General features: G+C 32.9%; 1 protein-coding gene across 3 annotated transcripts; it reads left to right on the forward strand.

The window, feature by feature from the left end:
• The first annotated feature begins 224 nt into the window (after positions 1–224).
• On the forward strand, positions 225–17,002 carry LOC148280559 (protein sneaky-like). Of its 3 annotated transcripts, none has more exons than XM_088228226.1 (11): positions 225–327; positions 2,283–2,385; positions 3,180–3,260; positions 4,304–4,392; positions 4,526–4,689; positions 5,513–5,702; positions 8,315–8,502; positions 10,730–10,945; positions 12,761–12,969; positions 14,586–14,845; positions 16,811–17,002. In XM_088228226.1, exons 1-11 carry the CDS (start codon positions 255–257, stop codon positions 16,954–16,956), a joined length of 1,719 nt encoding a protein of 572 aa, XP_088084352.1. In that variant the 5' UTR covers positions 225–254; the 3' UTR covers positions 16,957–17,002. The 3 variants fall into 3 exon arrangements, with proteins under 3 accessions (XP_088084352.1, XP_088084351.1, XP_088084353.1); XM_088228225.1 differs by having other exon boundaries at positions 243–327; positions 2,214–2,385; XM_088228227.1 differs by lacking the exons at positions 14,586–14,845; positions 16,811–17,002 and having other exon boundaries at positions 243–327; positions 2,214–2,385; positions 12,430–12,831.
• The last annotated feature ends 240 nt before the right edge of the window (positions 17,003–17,242 follow it).

Genomic DNA, 17,242 nt, shown 5'->3' on the forward strand with positions numbered 1-17,242 from the left:
ATCTTACAGTTATTTAAACAAAATAAATTTCATCATGCAGAATAACCCAGTTTGACAGTGTGTACATTGAATAATGATTTCTAATGTGGGTTGCTTTTTTGGGTATTACATACTTTTAAAAAGATTATACGTATTTATACCTTTTTTTTCTCCATTTTTTTTTTTCAGTGATTTTTCTAAAAATAATGTATAATTTTTACTTTTTAGCTTTAGGTTTTACTTTTTCATCTCAGCTACGTTGTATCGCCGTATTAATGCTGCCATCTCTTTTGAGAAAACAAGGACGCACAATTTTAAAGACGATGATCATATCTCTTGTTATTGCAGGTACGAATCTTAAATATTAATTTATTTTTTGCGTTCATCATAACCGCCCAATATAAAGTAAAGTTGATTGATTCAAAAACAGTTAATGAGAATTTAGAGTCTGCCATGTGGTGCAATGATTTATGTAACATGTTTGAAAACCATGCATCACATTCGATTTCTGATAAGGTCGACGTGAAAAACAGTGCATTTTAGTGTAATATTTTATAAAACAATATCTTAAGTGCAAGGCCTTGTTTTTAGGTAATAAACTACTTTTTTTCTTTTTTTTTAATCCATCGAGCTCAAATAATGGTAAAAAGGTTCATAAATTATGACAAGGTAAAAAAAAACAGATTTGAGAGTTTTTTGTAAAATTTTCTTCTCTACCAGATAATTGAGTTTAAAATTTAGGAAGGTTTTCGCTGGTTTATATAAATGCCCATGATATCTTTGTCAGATTAACTTCAACCGATGATGTCATTGCTGTAGGAAATTTTAGAACCAATGCCGGATTATATTGTTTATTGAATTGGCATTATTTTTGTGGAATAACATAATTGAATATAATAAATTAAACACTTTATTTAAATGATTTTAAAGCAAAGTGTTTAATTTATTATATTTAACGTGGGATTCTTTTCGCCTCTGTTCTCCTATCCTCAGAACATCAAAATCTCTTTAAACAAAATTGTCAATATGTTCCTACAGCAATGGCAAGCATTCAAGAAGCTAGCGGTGTTATCACTCATGGCTTAACACTTGCCATGTCTGCCTAGATCATGTTATTACCATATTTTATGCGATCAAAAATAAATTCTTCTGTAGAACTAAATAGTGATATTGCTTGGGTCATTTTACAGTCATTTGAAATGTGAAATTGAAACATCATATAACTCTGTCTTTGCATACAAATCTTGGTTCCTCTACATTCGTACATCTTCTCATACACGCCCGCCGATTATTCCGACTTTTGACATGTCATCTTCAAGTATTAATTTGTTGAATTTAGTCGTGCCATATCTATCTCGGTCTTTCTCGTTTTCTGGATCCATTAAATAAAAAAAAAGATATTAGGGATGCTGGGTCTATCGCATCTTATTTTTGTTAAAAACAAACATCCATATAGGTAGATAGAGTGTCATCGGAAAGCATCTGGATTTTATAACAATGTATTGTTTTTGAAATTATTTTTGTAAATATATTTTTTATTTGTTAAGGTATAACTAGGTGTTCAAATTTTATTTGTACAACTATATAAATAAATACATTACATTAACATTTGCATGTAAATCTTTTTAGCCGTTCTATCGCTGTCCAAACCAATACAGAACTCCCTTCTTAATTTTGTCGAGAATGCTTATCTCAGCCTTAAATTTGAATTTCGACATTTGTGCACCTATCGTACATAGCTTTACTACACATTCGTCATAAGATATCGCATTTTGACAGCATTCAGCCTGCTTTCATTCTTGTTTTTTCAATTCCATACTTTGCTCCCATGCATAAGGTTCGGCACCAAGACTCCATTGTAAACCGCTAATTTTGCCGCCTGTGACAAACATTTATTTGTCAAGGTTAATTTATGTGCACCATTAACTCTGTTCCTGGCACTCGCCCTCCTTTCAATATCTTTCTCGGTCATTCCATCCCTAGTAAACCCTACTAATAAATCACACATTTTGCCAATTAACGCAATAACTAAATATCAGTTGAAAAACTATTTAAAAATCATGCTCAAATTTACAATATTAGGTGTTTATCGAAATGCTTTTTTTCTCATTATCTCTGAACGTATCATTTGGAAATGTCTTACTAATGAACTAGTTGATCGATGTTTCTTCCATCATTCTCCTAAACAAAATATTTACCTAAGAATGTTCATTACAATGAATCGATTAATAAAGGTCCTATACAAAACATGGCAGATAATGCGGAGCAAGTTGTTCGCATATTTATGTGTGGCGCTACTTTAGGACTTGGCCTTGTGAAATCACGAGTCGACCTCATGTTCCAGCCATTCATACAGGCAATATTCTCCATCAGACCTGGCCATCACCACATAAATGATACTTATAGGTAATAATATTATTTTTATTTGAAATGCATGTACTTTAAACTTGAATTAGTCGATACATTATAATTATATCAGTTGTGAATTTAATTTGTTCAGGAAATATAAACATATATAATTAAATCTCTGCAAAATTATGTGATACAGAAATAAAATAGATGAAAAGGGAAGTATCTTATTTCTTAAATATATACAATATTTTGTGGACAATAAGACACACCTCAAAATTTATCCATCAATTTATAGAAAAAAAAATGTGTTGGACGATAAGACGCACCCCAATTTTTGATGAAATTTGCTGAGTAAAAAAATGCATCTTGTGGTCTTCAATCTAGAAAAAATAATTACATCTATGGTGCAGCTAAATTAAAGTTCGCTTTTAGTTCGTTTTCAAATATAATATGTACACTCTGAAATTCTAAAAACATAGTTTATCGAGTTACACATGTTGTTATAACCGATAATAAGCTGCTCTCTTTCATATAATTTACGTGTTGTAAAAAAAAACTTTGTTGTATTTAAAGATTCAAATAATTGTGCTTTTGTGTGCTAATGAAATTTATAAAAAATAATATAATATTTGCCAGTTTTAGTACGGGGTACTGACCCTAATTAGACTGGTAACGATGCCATATTTGTTTAAAAATGATATTATATTTCTACTCTCTGTAACAGGGCTGCCAAATGCCAAGGTGTCTTGTGTAATCCAGATATGTATGTTTATCTGTTTTGGTAAACCGCTTATGTAAACGAATTAATAAATACTATTACACGAATCTAATAATTTTTACTTTTTTAGGTTAATTGACAATTTGATTAAACCAATTGCAAAGGAATTTGTTAGAAGGAATAAGACAGAAAATAGTCAGAACACACACGAGTTAGTATAAAATATCAGTCACCAATACACTTGCAAAGTGTGGTGATGCTTTGCAGCAACTATATTTGTTTACACTCATTTTTATGGACAACTTATACAGCGCCACTTTTGTAATATGATACCTCAATTATTGCACTCATTAGCCGCTTATTTTATCTTTAAATAGTATTGTGTATGTCTAGTTGTACCTACATATGCCTACTATATACTTAGATAATATATTTTACACATTTATCAAATCAAAAAAATTAACTGGGTTGTGGTCCTGTGGCTAGTGTCTCGGACTCACGGACCACTAATAGTGAGTTATTTGAAAATGGCCCACAAAATTAAATATTTGGGTAAATCATAAGAACGCAAATATTTCTCTTATAAAAATAAAAAATGAAGTGTGGGCGCCCATTGAGCCACTGGTGGCGGCCACTAGACGCGACCATAAGCTGCGGACGAGTTTTTTCATACTTTTTGTATAGCATCGGCGCAAACCGAGAGTTCGAGTGGCCGCATTCGATCCACAAGCTGCGAGAGTCGCCCGCGTTCGCTACTAGTGGCTGGCTTCTCCCCACCCGCGTCTCACTAACACACACCTCAGTCTTGCTGCAAGCACACACCGAACGCTCGTCACAATGTTGGCGGATTTCGATGTAGATGTTTTTATCTCTGATATAGAAGAGCGCCCGCTATTCGAGATTTACTCTTGACGGAAATGAACGGAATTAAGCCAAAAGTAGTGGCTAAGTGGCGGCGACTAGTGGCTTGACTGAGCCACTAGTGGTCGTGTCTACTGGCCGCCATCAGTGGCTCAATGTGCGCCATCCCTAAAGGTGGTTGAAAAAAATAGTTATCACAGAAGACAAAATTAACTGTTGAATCCAGAGTTGGTACCAACTGTGATGTATTTTTATAGTACAACATATCTCATTTTAAACTATGGATCTGCCAAAATAAGGATGAATGAATTAAAATGCTATTAATTTGTACTTGATTATATTTATTTTCCATTGTACTTGATTGTACCTTAAATACTAACTTTAAATTTAAAGGAATCAATCTGATGCCACAGATGCTCAAATGTATCAATGGAATTTTATGCAAAATGTTGAAGAAAGTTGTGAAGACATAATATCCACAGGTACAATGAATAGTTATTTATTTCTGCATAATTACGTTCAATTAATAATATAAATCAATAAACATATAAAACATGCGAGTCGAGGTCCCGTAAAAATAGTGAATCTGTCACTTGTTTTTTTTTTTTGTTACAGCAACATCAAACTGTGAAAGGGTATTTAAAAATGGTTACAATGATTGTTTACAAAAAGTTAATTGGATGGTGGGAGATTTATACTGTTGGCCCTTAAAAATGAAGTTTATATGCAATATTGTTTTTGAATTCAACCTATTTGGAGATTGCAAATCCAAAAATCCAGTAAGTTGATTGCATTACATTGCTCTCCTTTTACTCTAGCTCGGTACTAATTTACACAAAACAAATATTGAAAAAACAAGATTTGATGTTATTATTATTGATTTCTGTAAAAATATTTTCTCGCAAAAAGCACATGGTCAGCACCATGCAGAGGAACTGCTGACTGTTGGTACCAGCAAAGGTTTGCTTTCCATCTAATGAACCTTAGTCGAACCCAAGTGAAGGTTATCACTAGAGTCCTTACAGGGCACTGCAGATTAAATAAACACCTTTCTTGAATGATTCTCTCTGAAACTTTTAGATGTAGGTTCTGCATTGCAGATGATGAAACACCTTTACACATATTATGTGAATGTGATGCTTTAGATCACAATAGAAGCCGATTTTCGGTGAGCCTGATTATGTGAGAGCACTCGCCCCCTACCTAATTTCTTATTACTTTAAGGACTTAAGCTTGGAGGAGGAGATTTAGCAATAGATATGAAAGCACTCTTCCTGCTTTAGATCACAAAAGAAGCTGATCTTCAGTGGGCCATTGGTCAAACCCGATGATGCGAGAGCACTTAATTACTTTAAGGACTTAAGCTTGGAGGAAGAGATTTAGCAATAGATATAAAAGCACTCATCTTCCATTCAGTAGCTAAGCTCTTCAAAGACTTAGAGGCTTGGAGGAAGACAATTAATTTACGAGGACCCATCACAATAGATCCTCACATGTCGCAGTGACGTTGGGTGTTTGTTTAGTGACCATTTTTTTATGTATATTGTTATACACAGATAAAATTTCCAAATAACTCGTTGATTTCTCATTTAAATTTCATAGGTTGACCCATCCTTAGGACATTATTATGATCGTTTACTGAAATTGCGCCATTCTTTTAAAAATGATTCCGGCAAAGTCAAGCTCACGTACAAAATGAAAGAAATAAATGATGATGCATTTATTTATAATACAGAAGAGGGTATCAATCTTGTTGTTACTGAACTGAAGGGAAAGAAGTCTATTCTGCTAGGTTTGCATTTTTAATTTAATTAAACACTTCATAATGCCACAGTAATATTGTAATATTACTAAAAAAAAAGTTCTTGAAGGGTAATTCACAAATGCCGATTTTGAAGTTATCCGGTTTTAGTATTACTAGTACTACTACCAAAACACTCTATATACATATAAGGGCAGGCATATTGCCTTAACGCAATTTCTTCCTACATACCCAAACCGTTTGATTTAAGAAAATAAGAAGTATATAATATGTCAAATATTGTGTTAGAATTTTTTAATTTTTTTATAAAACAAAACATGAAACATATCGTGGGTATTCTGCGAAAAAGCACTTAGTCAAAATTACACCTTCTGAGATAATTGAAGTTCAAAGTTTGTAACGAAATAACTTTTTTTTATACTTAACATTACTAAGCCAACTTGAAAAAATGGTAAATTGATTTATTTACTACATTTTATTCAATAGTTTTCAAAATAATAGTAGATTGACATGACTTAGTGCATTTTCGCTGATACATAATACCACAGTAAGGAATTCAAATTGAAGTCACATTGTACATTGTCACTTTGTGAGAAATATTTTTTTTTCTTCAATTAAAAAAGGTAATAATTTTATCTAATGTACAGTAACTAGTATTACATTAGGTAACATAATAATTAATTAGTAAAAAGAGAAAAGAAAGAAAATAATAATTGCCACGTTTGCCCCGGAGTGAAGCATGTAGACATCTCCAGGATATCATGTCGCCAACCAGCAATCTCACCTTTTCTCAAGTCAGTACGGCTCCATAAGCTCCGCTGAATACATCCAAAACATTGTTATTGGTGGCCCACCAGTACGGCGTCCCTTGTCCCTTGGTGCTTTTTCCCTGAACGAATTTATGTTATATTGGCTTATTACAGAAAATATCTCGACTTGTAGTGTAGATAGGACTTAGTGCGTTTTTGCAGATCGTAGAGAATTTTTTTCAACAGTATAACCTCATCATTAAGTCAAAACAGCAAAATTTTGCCTTAGTTCTTTTTCGCAGAACCCACGATTTTCTTTTATTAGAAACATAAATTATGTAAAAATCTACACTGTATTATGTAGAGAGGAGGGGGTAAAAGTGGGAAGGAAAGAAGGAAGAGAGAAGAAAAACTCAAATATTCAGATAGTGACATTTCAATTGTGATTTACAGCACATTAATATTGATTTTAATTGCTAATGAAAAAACACTAGAATATATTAACAAATTACAACAGAGATGGAGAATACCTTAAATAAGGGAATATGGAAGTCTAGGCATTTACAGGGCTTATGACCTGTCATTGGCTGGTTTAAGTGGCCACTTTACACACTGTGTAACATTCACCATTTTGCCTATGTTTGAACATCCATATTTCTTTAATTCTTCCATTTGTTGATTTTAGTGAAGTTAAAGAGCTGAAACCTTTATTGTTGTGAAGAGAATCATCTGACTGAATTATTTCACATACTAGGCAACGCCTGAAAACAATTTTTCAATTTTTAAACTTCTTCTTGGACCAGTTGGTTTCATTACAATATTTGAGTTTGTCCAAATGTTCGTAGACAAAAGACTGGATTTCACCCCCTCGGGAGTCATTAAGATTAACAAATTACAACAGAGATGGAGAATACCTTAAATAAGGGAATATGGAAGTCTAGGCATTTATAGGGCTTATGACCTGTCATTGGCTGGTTTAAGTGGCCACTTTACACACTATGTAACATTCACCATTCTGCCCATGTTTGAACATCCACATTTCCTCAACTCTTCCATCTGTTGACTTTTGTGAAGTAAAAGAGCTGAAACCTTTATCACCTTCCTTTTTCCTAATTCTTAATACATAATCTAGCGCGGTGGCGGTCTCTATAAGGGCTGCTTTCCTGTATTGACGTCCGTAACAAAATATTTACTTTTTAAATATGACATTTATAAATACATCTCATTTTTCGAAAATTTATAGTTAACTACTTGTGCTAGAAACTTGATGATATAGCACTATGAACTGATACATGAAGTGTAAAACTGATTATCTTACCTACATGTAACATACATGGTCGGCCTCATAGTGTAATGGTCAGCACGTTTGCCTACCATGCAAGAGGTCTCCGGTTCGATTCCCAACATGGTTGATATGAAATTTATTTTTTTTCAGTTTCAGTGCTGTAGAGCAGCGTTTATTTTATAATTAAAAAATACATACAGGAATTTGTTACCCACTAAGTCTAAAGACTTTTCGGTGGGACACATTTTTTTTTTTATGACAGGTTTATATTACATTTATTTTGTTTATATTTTACAAATTTATTTATAAACAGGCACTATAAAGTATCTAGAAGATATTTCACACTAGAATATTTTCAAAGTCCCTGGACTGGTACCTGAAGTATAAGACTGATCACCTTACCTTCATTTAACAAAATTGATCAAGATATGCTGTGATCGGTGTACCAATCCAATGCCCTGTGCACCATTAGTTGCGGAAAGTGAATGATGATGACATGTAACAAAAATGATCTAGATACACTGCGGGTGGTGTACCAATGCAGTGCCCTATGCTCCATGAAATGTGGGAAAGGGATGATGATGATATAAGTTGTGTATTTTTTCAAGGTGTCCTAAGAGTAATCGATGCACTCCTGATATTTCTATGTATCAGAGTTATGTTTTTAAGTCAAGAATACCACGACAATTACTTGATCAAAATAGATTATGATAATGCCTACATCACTAAATATTTCCGTAAAATAGATGACAGGAGAAAAGAATCTGGAAAAATGTATTTACTACCATTCAAAAAGGTAAAATGTTATTTATTTATTTTATTTTATTTTATAAATTTACTGCATAAAAATTAGTATACATATTTAATAACAGGTGGAGATTTTTTATCTTTCAGAGCATACGTAGTTCTATACTAATATAACAATAACAAATTATTTTATATGTAGAATCTTTAAATCATAAGTATAAGTATTTTTATTTTAACAATAAAAACAACATAAATATGAGTTTCGCTCCTCACGCATCTTGAAATTTGAACCGATGCGATGTTAAAAAAATAAATAAAACAAGATTAGGACATAAAATTTGACAAATTTTCAATAATTTTGTTTTTTGAGTTATATTATAAGCAAATGCGTTCAATATATAATCTTAGAACGTAAACACTAATAATTACTGTGCTTAAGTGTCTCCGCGCTGTGTTCTATCAACACATTCATAAACATGAGTGAGTACCTAGAGTATAATGCTAGCGCTCTGTTCACAAATCGGTTAGAACACTTTTATTTGAATGATTATTGATGTAATTTCTTTGTGTACACATAAAAACTTATTTGATTATTGAAGTTCAAGTATTTGGGAAGATAACTAAACGATAAATTATACGGATAAATGCCTCTGTCTCTTTTAACTAGACGAATTTAAAATCTCATCCGTGATTTTTAGCGCTTGAAAATATGCCGCCGCGTACGGGTGTCGACAAACGTAATCTATGCTTAGCGGTGAAAGAGTTAAGCTGATGCGTGTATATCAAGTGTACATGGTAATTAAACATTATAAGTTGAATACAATACACCAATCACTTTCTCAGTTATAATGCTAGTTCTTTAATTTGAATAGAGTCTACATCGAAGTAATAAATCAAGTATTAAATGGAGGTATGAAGTTAGGGGTGAGGGAGGTTGGAATTATACCATTTGCACTTGTTTTCAGTAAATAAATCAGGAGTGGACTTGTTTATTGAAAGAAACATTGTTTATTTATTTGTTATCTCCCGTCTTCACACAGCCTTAGCCACCGAGGCGCCCTTGGACTCATTTGGCCGGGATGTTTTGAACCATCCCCCGTATTCCGCTGACTTGGCGCCTTCAGGTTATCATCTTTTCTAGTATTTTCACCTCCCCGAAGGCTCACATGGGTGGAATTAAATTTTCAACCGACGAGCGGGAGCAGAAAGAGGTTCTGAAAAAGGGGAAGGAGTGGGCATGAGAGTTCTTCGAGGAGGGCATAAAGAAGCTTGTGCCTCGGCTCACCAGATGGATTGAAACGGGATGGCGATTATGTGGATAGTCGACAAGTGTATCAACTACAATTTTATTTAAAATACAGTTTTTCTAATAAAATATAAAAATCTTGTACACTTACTTTCTGAACATGCCTTGTAATCCAATTTTCCTAATGGAACCACGATCAACCCAATAAATAAATTATTAACATTATTCCTTACATTTGATTAGCTAGGCATTTATAATTAAGTAGTTTTATATAAAAATCTATATAGATTCCCTGTTATTATGTATAGTAATTTTTTGCAATAAATTTAAAAAATATTTTTTTTTTAAATCAGCCTGTAAAGTCGAAAATGTCTACAGACAGTTGCTGTGTACGGGGCACGATTGTTCAGACTGTCTAAAGATAGTTCCCGCTGGGATTGGGTTAGTAGCTGCTAGTGTAATAATAATATATTCATTTTTAAATTATACCCATATATATATATATATTTAATAAATAAAAATTTGAAAAGGTGTTTTTACACTAGAATATTTCACAGTCCCTGGACTGGTACCTGAAGCGTAAGACTGATCATCTTACCTTCATGTAACAATTTTTTTGATCATTTAATCAAGACACACTGCGATTGGTGTACTAGTGCAGTGCCCTATGCACCATTAGGTGCGGAAAGGGAATGATGAATTAAATAAATAAGTGTTATTAATATTTAAAGCATTAACTTTGTGGTCAAACATTTTATTAAATATCTTACAGACTTTTCTATGTCTACCAGTTTCGAGACGTACCCGTCTTTAGAGACCCCTTAGGGATTGCCTATTAAAATGCATGGCATGTTGGTTTTTTATTTTTGTGCAACTATGGTGAAGGTGTACAGTGGGTCTGCGTGTTGGTTTAATTGGTGTCCTGACGAAGAGTCGGGTACGTCTCGAAACCGGTAGACATTGAAAAGTCGGTAAGTGGTTATACACTGATATTGTTTTTTAATATCACATTTGACCTTTTTTCCTGCAGATAGAAGAAAAAGACATCTTAGCGGATTACTCGCTACGTTGTAAAAAACCTGAGTATAAAGTAATAGTCTTTCAATTGATGAGATTTCTTTTCGAAATGATCTTTGCAACTATTTTTGTTTTGATGGATTTAATATTTTATGAATGTTTGGACACAATCAAGAAACACGGTTATTTTCAAATAGAAGAACACGGACATAACAACATTACATTTGAGGTTATTGGTAAATTATATTGTTTCTTGATAGATAATTAAATATTATTCTGATTACTGTAATACTGTAGTACATTTATTTAAGTTTATTGTTATTACTATTTTTTAAGTTTGTAAGTGAAAATTCTTGATGGAAGTTTATTGTAATTTATTATATAAATAAAACACGAGTGATACTTTAATCCACAAATTTGGAATATCCAGTGACCGGTTTCATCGCTTTCGCGACATCTTCGAGACTGGTATCTTTATTAAAAAGTTAAATGTATTTATACAGAACAGAGGTAAGGAAACATAATTCAAAGTTATATGTAAGTAAATTAAATAAAGTTATTTTTATCTTAAGGATCATTATCAACAAATTTTATTTGGGTTAACTAATGAATTGATATAATGTTATTTTAATGAGTTTAAGTATTTTATTTTATTTTTGGTGTCCCATCCTTCGTGAGTGTGGTTTTGTAAATAATGATTTCTGAAAAACAAAGGGTAAAAAGTCATTAGTAAAATTATATTACAATGGGTAAAGTAATAGAGAATGCACATGTGTTATCTGTTCATTAAGTAATTCTACACTCGTGTTTTATTTATATAATAAATAAGTTATTACTATTATTATTATTATTATTGATAACTTATATAGCGCCATTTTCATAATATAATACCTCAAGGGCGCTTTACAAAGTGATTATATAGATAAATAAATGTAATTAAAACTTTTAAATTTGTAATTTAAGCAAAACAATTTATTTTGTTATCACATGCTACAGATTTATTCAAATTATTTAGAGAACAAGTAGGTTTTAAGTTTTTTCCCAAACATCACTTCACTCTCACAGTCTCACACGTCTGCTGGGAGAGTGTTCCATGGCATAGGGCCTGTGACCACAAATGCGCATTCACCGAATTTATTGCGCTGTTTGCATAGAGGTATAACTTTTTCTCTTGCCGTGTAGATGTAGCTGATCTAAGCGTAAGATGCCTGTCAGCTAGTTCATCTGGAATGCATAGTTCCCTTAGATACAACGGACCAGAGTTGTGGAGAGACTTGTACATAAGCCAACAGAGTTTGTATTCCACCCTCTGTGGAAAACGTAGCCAGTGTAGTCCCTGAAGTAGTGGATTCCGAATTACCAAATCCCGAAAATAAGTCTCGCAGCATCATTTAATACAGACTGTAAGCGAGTCATTTTGTTCATTGGTAGACCTGCGTAGATACCATTACAATAATCCACTCTAGACACTACAAATGCATTTAATCTGTCTCGGCTGGTGTAAGAAATCTAATCCAAATTCTCCATTCCAATTCTTCTTTCTGGTTGTACTAATTTTAGCATTAAGAGAAAGGTCAGAACTAAGGAAAACTCCCAGTAGTTTAACGGTGGGTAAAGCGTATCCTCTGTCATCAAAATTCAAATTCTGTCGTCTGGCTGAAGCCATCCATAGTGGTGCCATTTTAGATGGGTTTAATGTTAGTCTATTTTCAGCCATCCAGTTTCCTATTTTCTCAATGCATCCATCAATTAAATTAACAAGCACACTTCTCTCGCCTGGTTTGCAATAAAAATAAATCTGTGTATCATCTGCATATCAGTGTGACTACCATCCACATTCTTTGATAATGTTCTCTATATCTTTAGTGTATAGGAGATAGAGGAGTGGTCCGAGTACTGACCCTTGAGGTACTCCAGTAGACACCTGAAAGTTGGGTGAGCTTTTTATATCCAATTTCCCATAGCACTGAACTTCCTCATCCATAAAAATATTATTTTTTTTATTACAAACCATATGACTAATTATTTTATACGGAAATTTCAGATCAAAGGAACTGGATTTGTTTCGAAAATATTTCGATCTATGATCAAAAACTTTAATATTAGCAAGGAAATTAAAGTAACTAGAAACTCTACGGAGTGTCTACCTATGGCCTCTTCTTTAGACAGAACGTTTCTTTACAAGATATATTTTGGATATCTGATGATTCTTGTTTTGATTATTATTGATGTCTATGTATCCAGACTTCGCAGGTAATAGTTTGAATAATCGTATTTTTAATATGATATTGTTTTGTAATTACCAGCCTCATGAAGAAATTTCACTAATTTCCACATGTAAATATTACTATTAATATTAATAAGCAGCATTGGATATTATCATATTATCTTTGATCACACCGGTTGACAGCTGCCGATTAACAGGTCCCTGGTTTGCGGGATTATCCGTTTTGCAAATTGTGCTATTATTGTTGAGCTTATGCTCTGAACTCTAATACAAAATGACAACAAATACTCACCTTACACTGGGGTCCTTTACCTTATTAATAGCTTATTCTCGTGGTCAGGCTCGCTGGGATGATGGTTTGAACAGGGCACTTGCACTTGAATAGTCATGCTTGACGACATGATGAATTTGCATTACTATCACTTAAATATCCTATAAGTTATAAGTGATCACACAGATCAGTTGCGGAGTCAGTCAGTACCTCATTGCCATAGAAAAAGGTGTTGATCAGAGTTCAAGAAGTAAATTTTAATTATATAACTGTTATCATAGCACCATTCGTAATATAATGCGGCGCATTCTAAATTTATATTTTTGGTATAAATAAATTTTAATAATTCGAAGGATTGTTTACAGATCATTAATTTATTTGATTAGCAAACCAGCTAAGGTCTGGTTACCGATTCTTTTGAATTGATATCGAACTTCGGGTTCCTCCAGCATCCAATTGGCGCTGTAAAGCGCTCCATTATTCATTTCACATGTCTCTAGATATCATTTGTCAAATATGACATTTCTAAATTTGACAGAAAGAAAGTGATGCTCAATTCGAATCGTACACCTATTGTGACCCCTATATAAATCAATTTTTGCTATAGTAGCGCATTCAATTCAATTATAACATATAAATTACAAACATACATTCAATACGTACATATTTTAAAAAGAATAAAATGTCAAAGTAGTAAGAGAATCCTGCTCCGGAAAACCCCTTCGGATACATGGAACAGATCAACATCCAGAGCGATGTCGTTCAGCATAGCGGTAGCCCTTCAAACGGCAGAATGGTGCTGTATATCGGAATATGAAACACTATGCTGACGCTGTCTTAGGTAATTATCAGGAACATACAAACCAATACTCATCATAATCTAAGGATTATCAACCATACCGCGCAACAATCGATAAAAATGTGTAGTCAAATACACATTCCTTCTAGTCTCTAAACTGTTTTAGCCAAGCATACCATGGAGAAACTCGGTCGGGTAGAGCCAAGGATAATACCCGCACTCTCTCATGTAGAGATATCTCAGAAACTTCTTTTAGATTTTCTCTATCATAAGAGAGTACTTCAGTTTGTGTGGCCCCCAAATCATTGAGCCACTCTCGAGTCTACTTCGCACCAAGGGGTTGTAAAGAGTTCTCAGTACGCGGGTATTTTCAAAAACCCTGGCAGTACGCAGAATGAATCCTAACTTCTTCAATGCATTACCACTGATTGTCTCTAAGTGTTCATGAAATATCAGGGTGCTCACAAATCTAACGCCCAGATCCTTAACATTTGATGTTCGTATCATATTCTAGTCATTCATTTTGCATTAGTCACTTAGTCTTTTAACTTTCCTATTTTATTGGGTTTCAGGACTGTTTGCGCATATTTTTATCCAAAAAGAGAAAAGAAAAGAATTATATACTTCTACAATAATGCTCTCAGAAACAGGCAAAAATTAATCCACCAAATGAAGGATTCAATAGAAGAATTGGCAACAATTTATGAACTCCGACAACAGCACAGTCTATCTCTCTTATTGAGGGATAAATATCCACGGCTATTTGGTTGGCTGAGAATATTTAATGCTTCCAAAAAATGCCTGCTTTGTGGTTATTCAAAACTAACCTCAAGTAAGAACCTACTACCTGTCATTATTTATAAAATAGTTTAGCTCTTTTAGTAAGCAGCAAGGAGGATTTACGACAAATAGTCTCTAGAACGTATTATTCTACCAGGGCCGCGATTACAATGAGAAGTTACCATTTATCTACAAAGTAAAATTAAAGTTTCTGTATGAAAAGCAGAATATGCATACAATTTATAGGTTATCCACGAAGATACTTTAAATGTTCATGCAAATATACTCTTTTTCGTACGCAAATATCGGTTTTTCTTTATAGACAGTCGAAGATAACTCTGTTAACTTCCCATTGTAATCGGGGCCCTGGAGAGTGAATTGGTGATGAACGAAAGTAAGTCAAAGTGATGGTTAAGTTACTGATTGCATAATAAATGCAAACAACGAATGTCTTGAACAAGTAGAAGAATTTGTGTGTCTGGGAAGCACGTTTTCAAGAGATGGAGAGTAGAAAAAAAATAGAGCGATGTGGCGTTCTATCCTCTCTACCTACCCTTACGGGGAAACGGCATGCTGGTTTGATTGTTTTGTTTGTTTTTTTTTACACTAGAATATTTCATAGCCCCTGGTACCTGAAGCGTAAGACTGATTATCTTACCTTTATGTAAAAAAACATCTATAAAAAAATACACTGCGATCGGTGTACCAATGCAGTGCCCTATGCACCATTAGGTGCAGAAAGGGAATGATGATGTGATATTTAAATATATTGAATTGAACACTTTGTTTTAAGACCACTTGGGTTTATTTTGAAGCACTACTAGTTTCGGAAAGCACAGATCTTTCCATCTACTGGTGGTTTAACTTAAGCTGGCGCATTCAGAAAACTCACACTAACGCACTTAAAATATACAGGATGTTGATTAAAAAAAATGTTGTATTCAATTTTAACTAAATGTGCTATCTTTCTTAAAAATTCGGTGTTGGATTAGAGGGTTGTGTATATGAAAAAAAATACAATGGGTTAAGAAAATGTAATATTAATTTACTAAAATACTTTGTTTCATTATTTTATATTTTTCAAATAATTTTTTAAAATGTTGCATTTTACAAATTATGTCCTTCCAAGAACAAGGGGCAATTTAAATTTGAAAAAATGCATTTTTTATAGTCAATTACTCTAGACTCTAGAACTAGAATGCCAAATTGTGTAGATTGTTTTAAGTATATAAATAACAAGATTTATTGTTAAGCAATAAGTGTGTATACATATTTTGTCTGATATAATTTGAAATGTGCATTTTTATTACATTCTATCAGTTATTATTATGATGAACACAAAATATTAAATAAAAAAACATGCTTGTTTAAAATAAATACTCGTAAATATATGACACTTTCTTAAGTAATTGTTTTTTTTCGCTCTCATCCGAAAGAGATTTTCAAAAACATTTAATATAACAATATCAAAAATTTTAAAATCAGTATTCTGTACATTAAAAATGTTTTTGTCTAAGTTTTGCGAAAGCGCCATCACTACATAATCGACCTTTTCATGATTTGATTAAATGAAAATACCTACATATTTATAAACCAGTGTTTTCAATCCATTACTTAATACTCGTACATATTATTATATTTTCACTATTAAGAATCGCAGCGAAATTCAGACTAACGCAGAGGCATCCTGTGTATATTGTATTACCATATCATTAGCAACTAATAAAGCAATAGTTGTCTATGTCATGCTCATAATCGCGTCTGAGCGCGAGAGAGACGGAGATTATTTTCATAATGTGTATGCCGTACGATGTCATACAATGGGCTTATTCACGGATACTACACAATGCGTATGTAAGTATAGCACGCGCCAGCTTATAAAAATCCACCAGTACGTTATGTTAATAACACATGTAGGTGGAAAGATCCAATATATTCAATCATGTTATTCCACAAAGTTAATGCCGATTCAATAAATAATACATTTAATATTTGCTTTTTTACATTTTACTTACAGATTGCGCTAAAAAACAAAGTGACATATCAATTTATTCATGTCCAATGTGCCATTTTATTTATTGTACGGGCTGTTGGAGAGAAATGGGAAAATATTGTTACGCTTGTCAAACAATAGGCTCACTCCGAGCTGCGAGAGAGACATGATATTTCATTTTAATGTCAACATAATAAAATAAATAACCTAAAATCAGAATGTCTTATTTAATTTTGACAAAAAGTGTTTGCAAGAAATCTTTTGAATGAACTAACTGATATGAAAGCGAAGTAAACTCATTGCTTTTATTACATTTCTGTAATTGGTAATCCAAAAAGCTTTTGTCCCTGGGCCCCGATTACATCAGGAAGTTAACAGAGTTATCTTCGACTGTCTATAAATAAAAACCAATATTTGTGTACAAAAATGAGTAAATTTGCATGAACATTTAAAGTA

This window comes from Micrasema longulum, unplaced genomic scaffold (assembly GCF_059751315.1).
Source record: "Micrasema longulum isolate JH-2025_06_02 unplaced genomic scaffold, ASM5975131v1 h1tg000570l, whole genome shotgun sequence".
In the NCBI taxonomy this organism is placed as follows: Eukaryota; Metazoa; Arthropoda; class Insecta; order Trichoptera; family Brachycentridae; genus Micrasema; species Micrasema longulum.

What these genes read in the sequence shown, in the direction of transcription:
- LOC148280559 (XM_088228225.1), top strand. Translation starts at nt 255, where the DNA reads ATGCTGCCATCTCTTTTGAGAAAACAAGGACGCACAATTTTAAAGACG. An exon ending in AATAGTCAGAACACACACGA is followed by an intron (nt 3,261 to 4,303) that starts GTTAGTATAAAA and finishes TTAAATTTAAAG; the next exon opens with GAATCAATCTGATGCCACAG. An exon ending in ATAACAACATTACATTTGAG is followed by an intron (nt 10,946 to 12,760) that starts GTTATTGGTAAA and finishes CGGAAATTTCAG; the next exon opens with ATCAAAGGAACTGGATTTGT.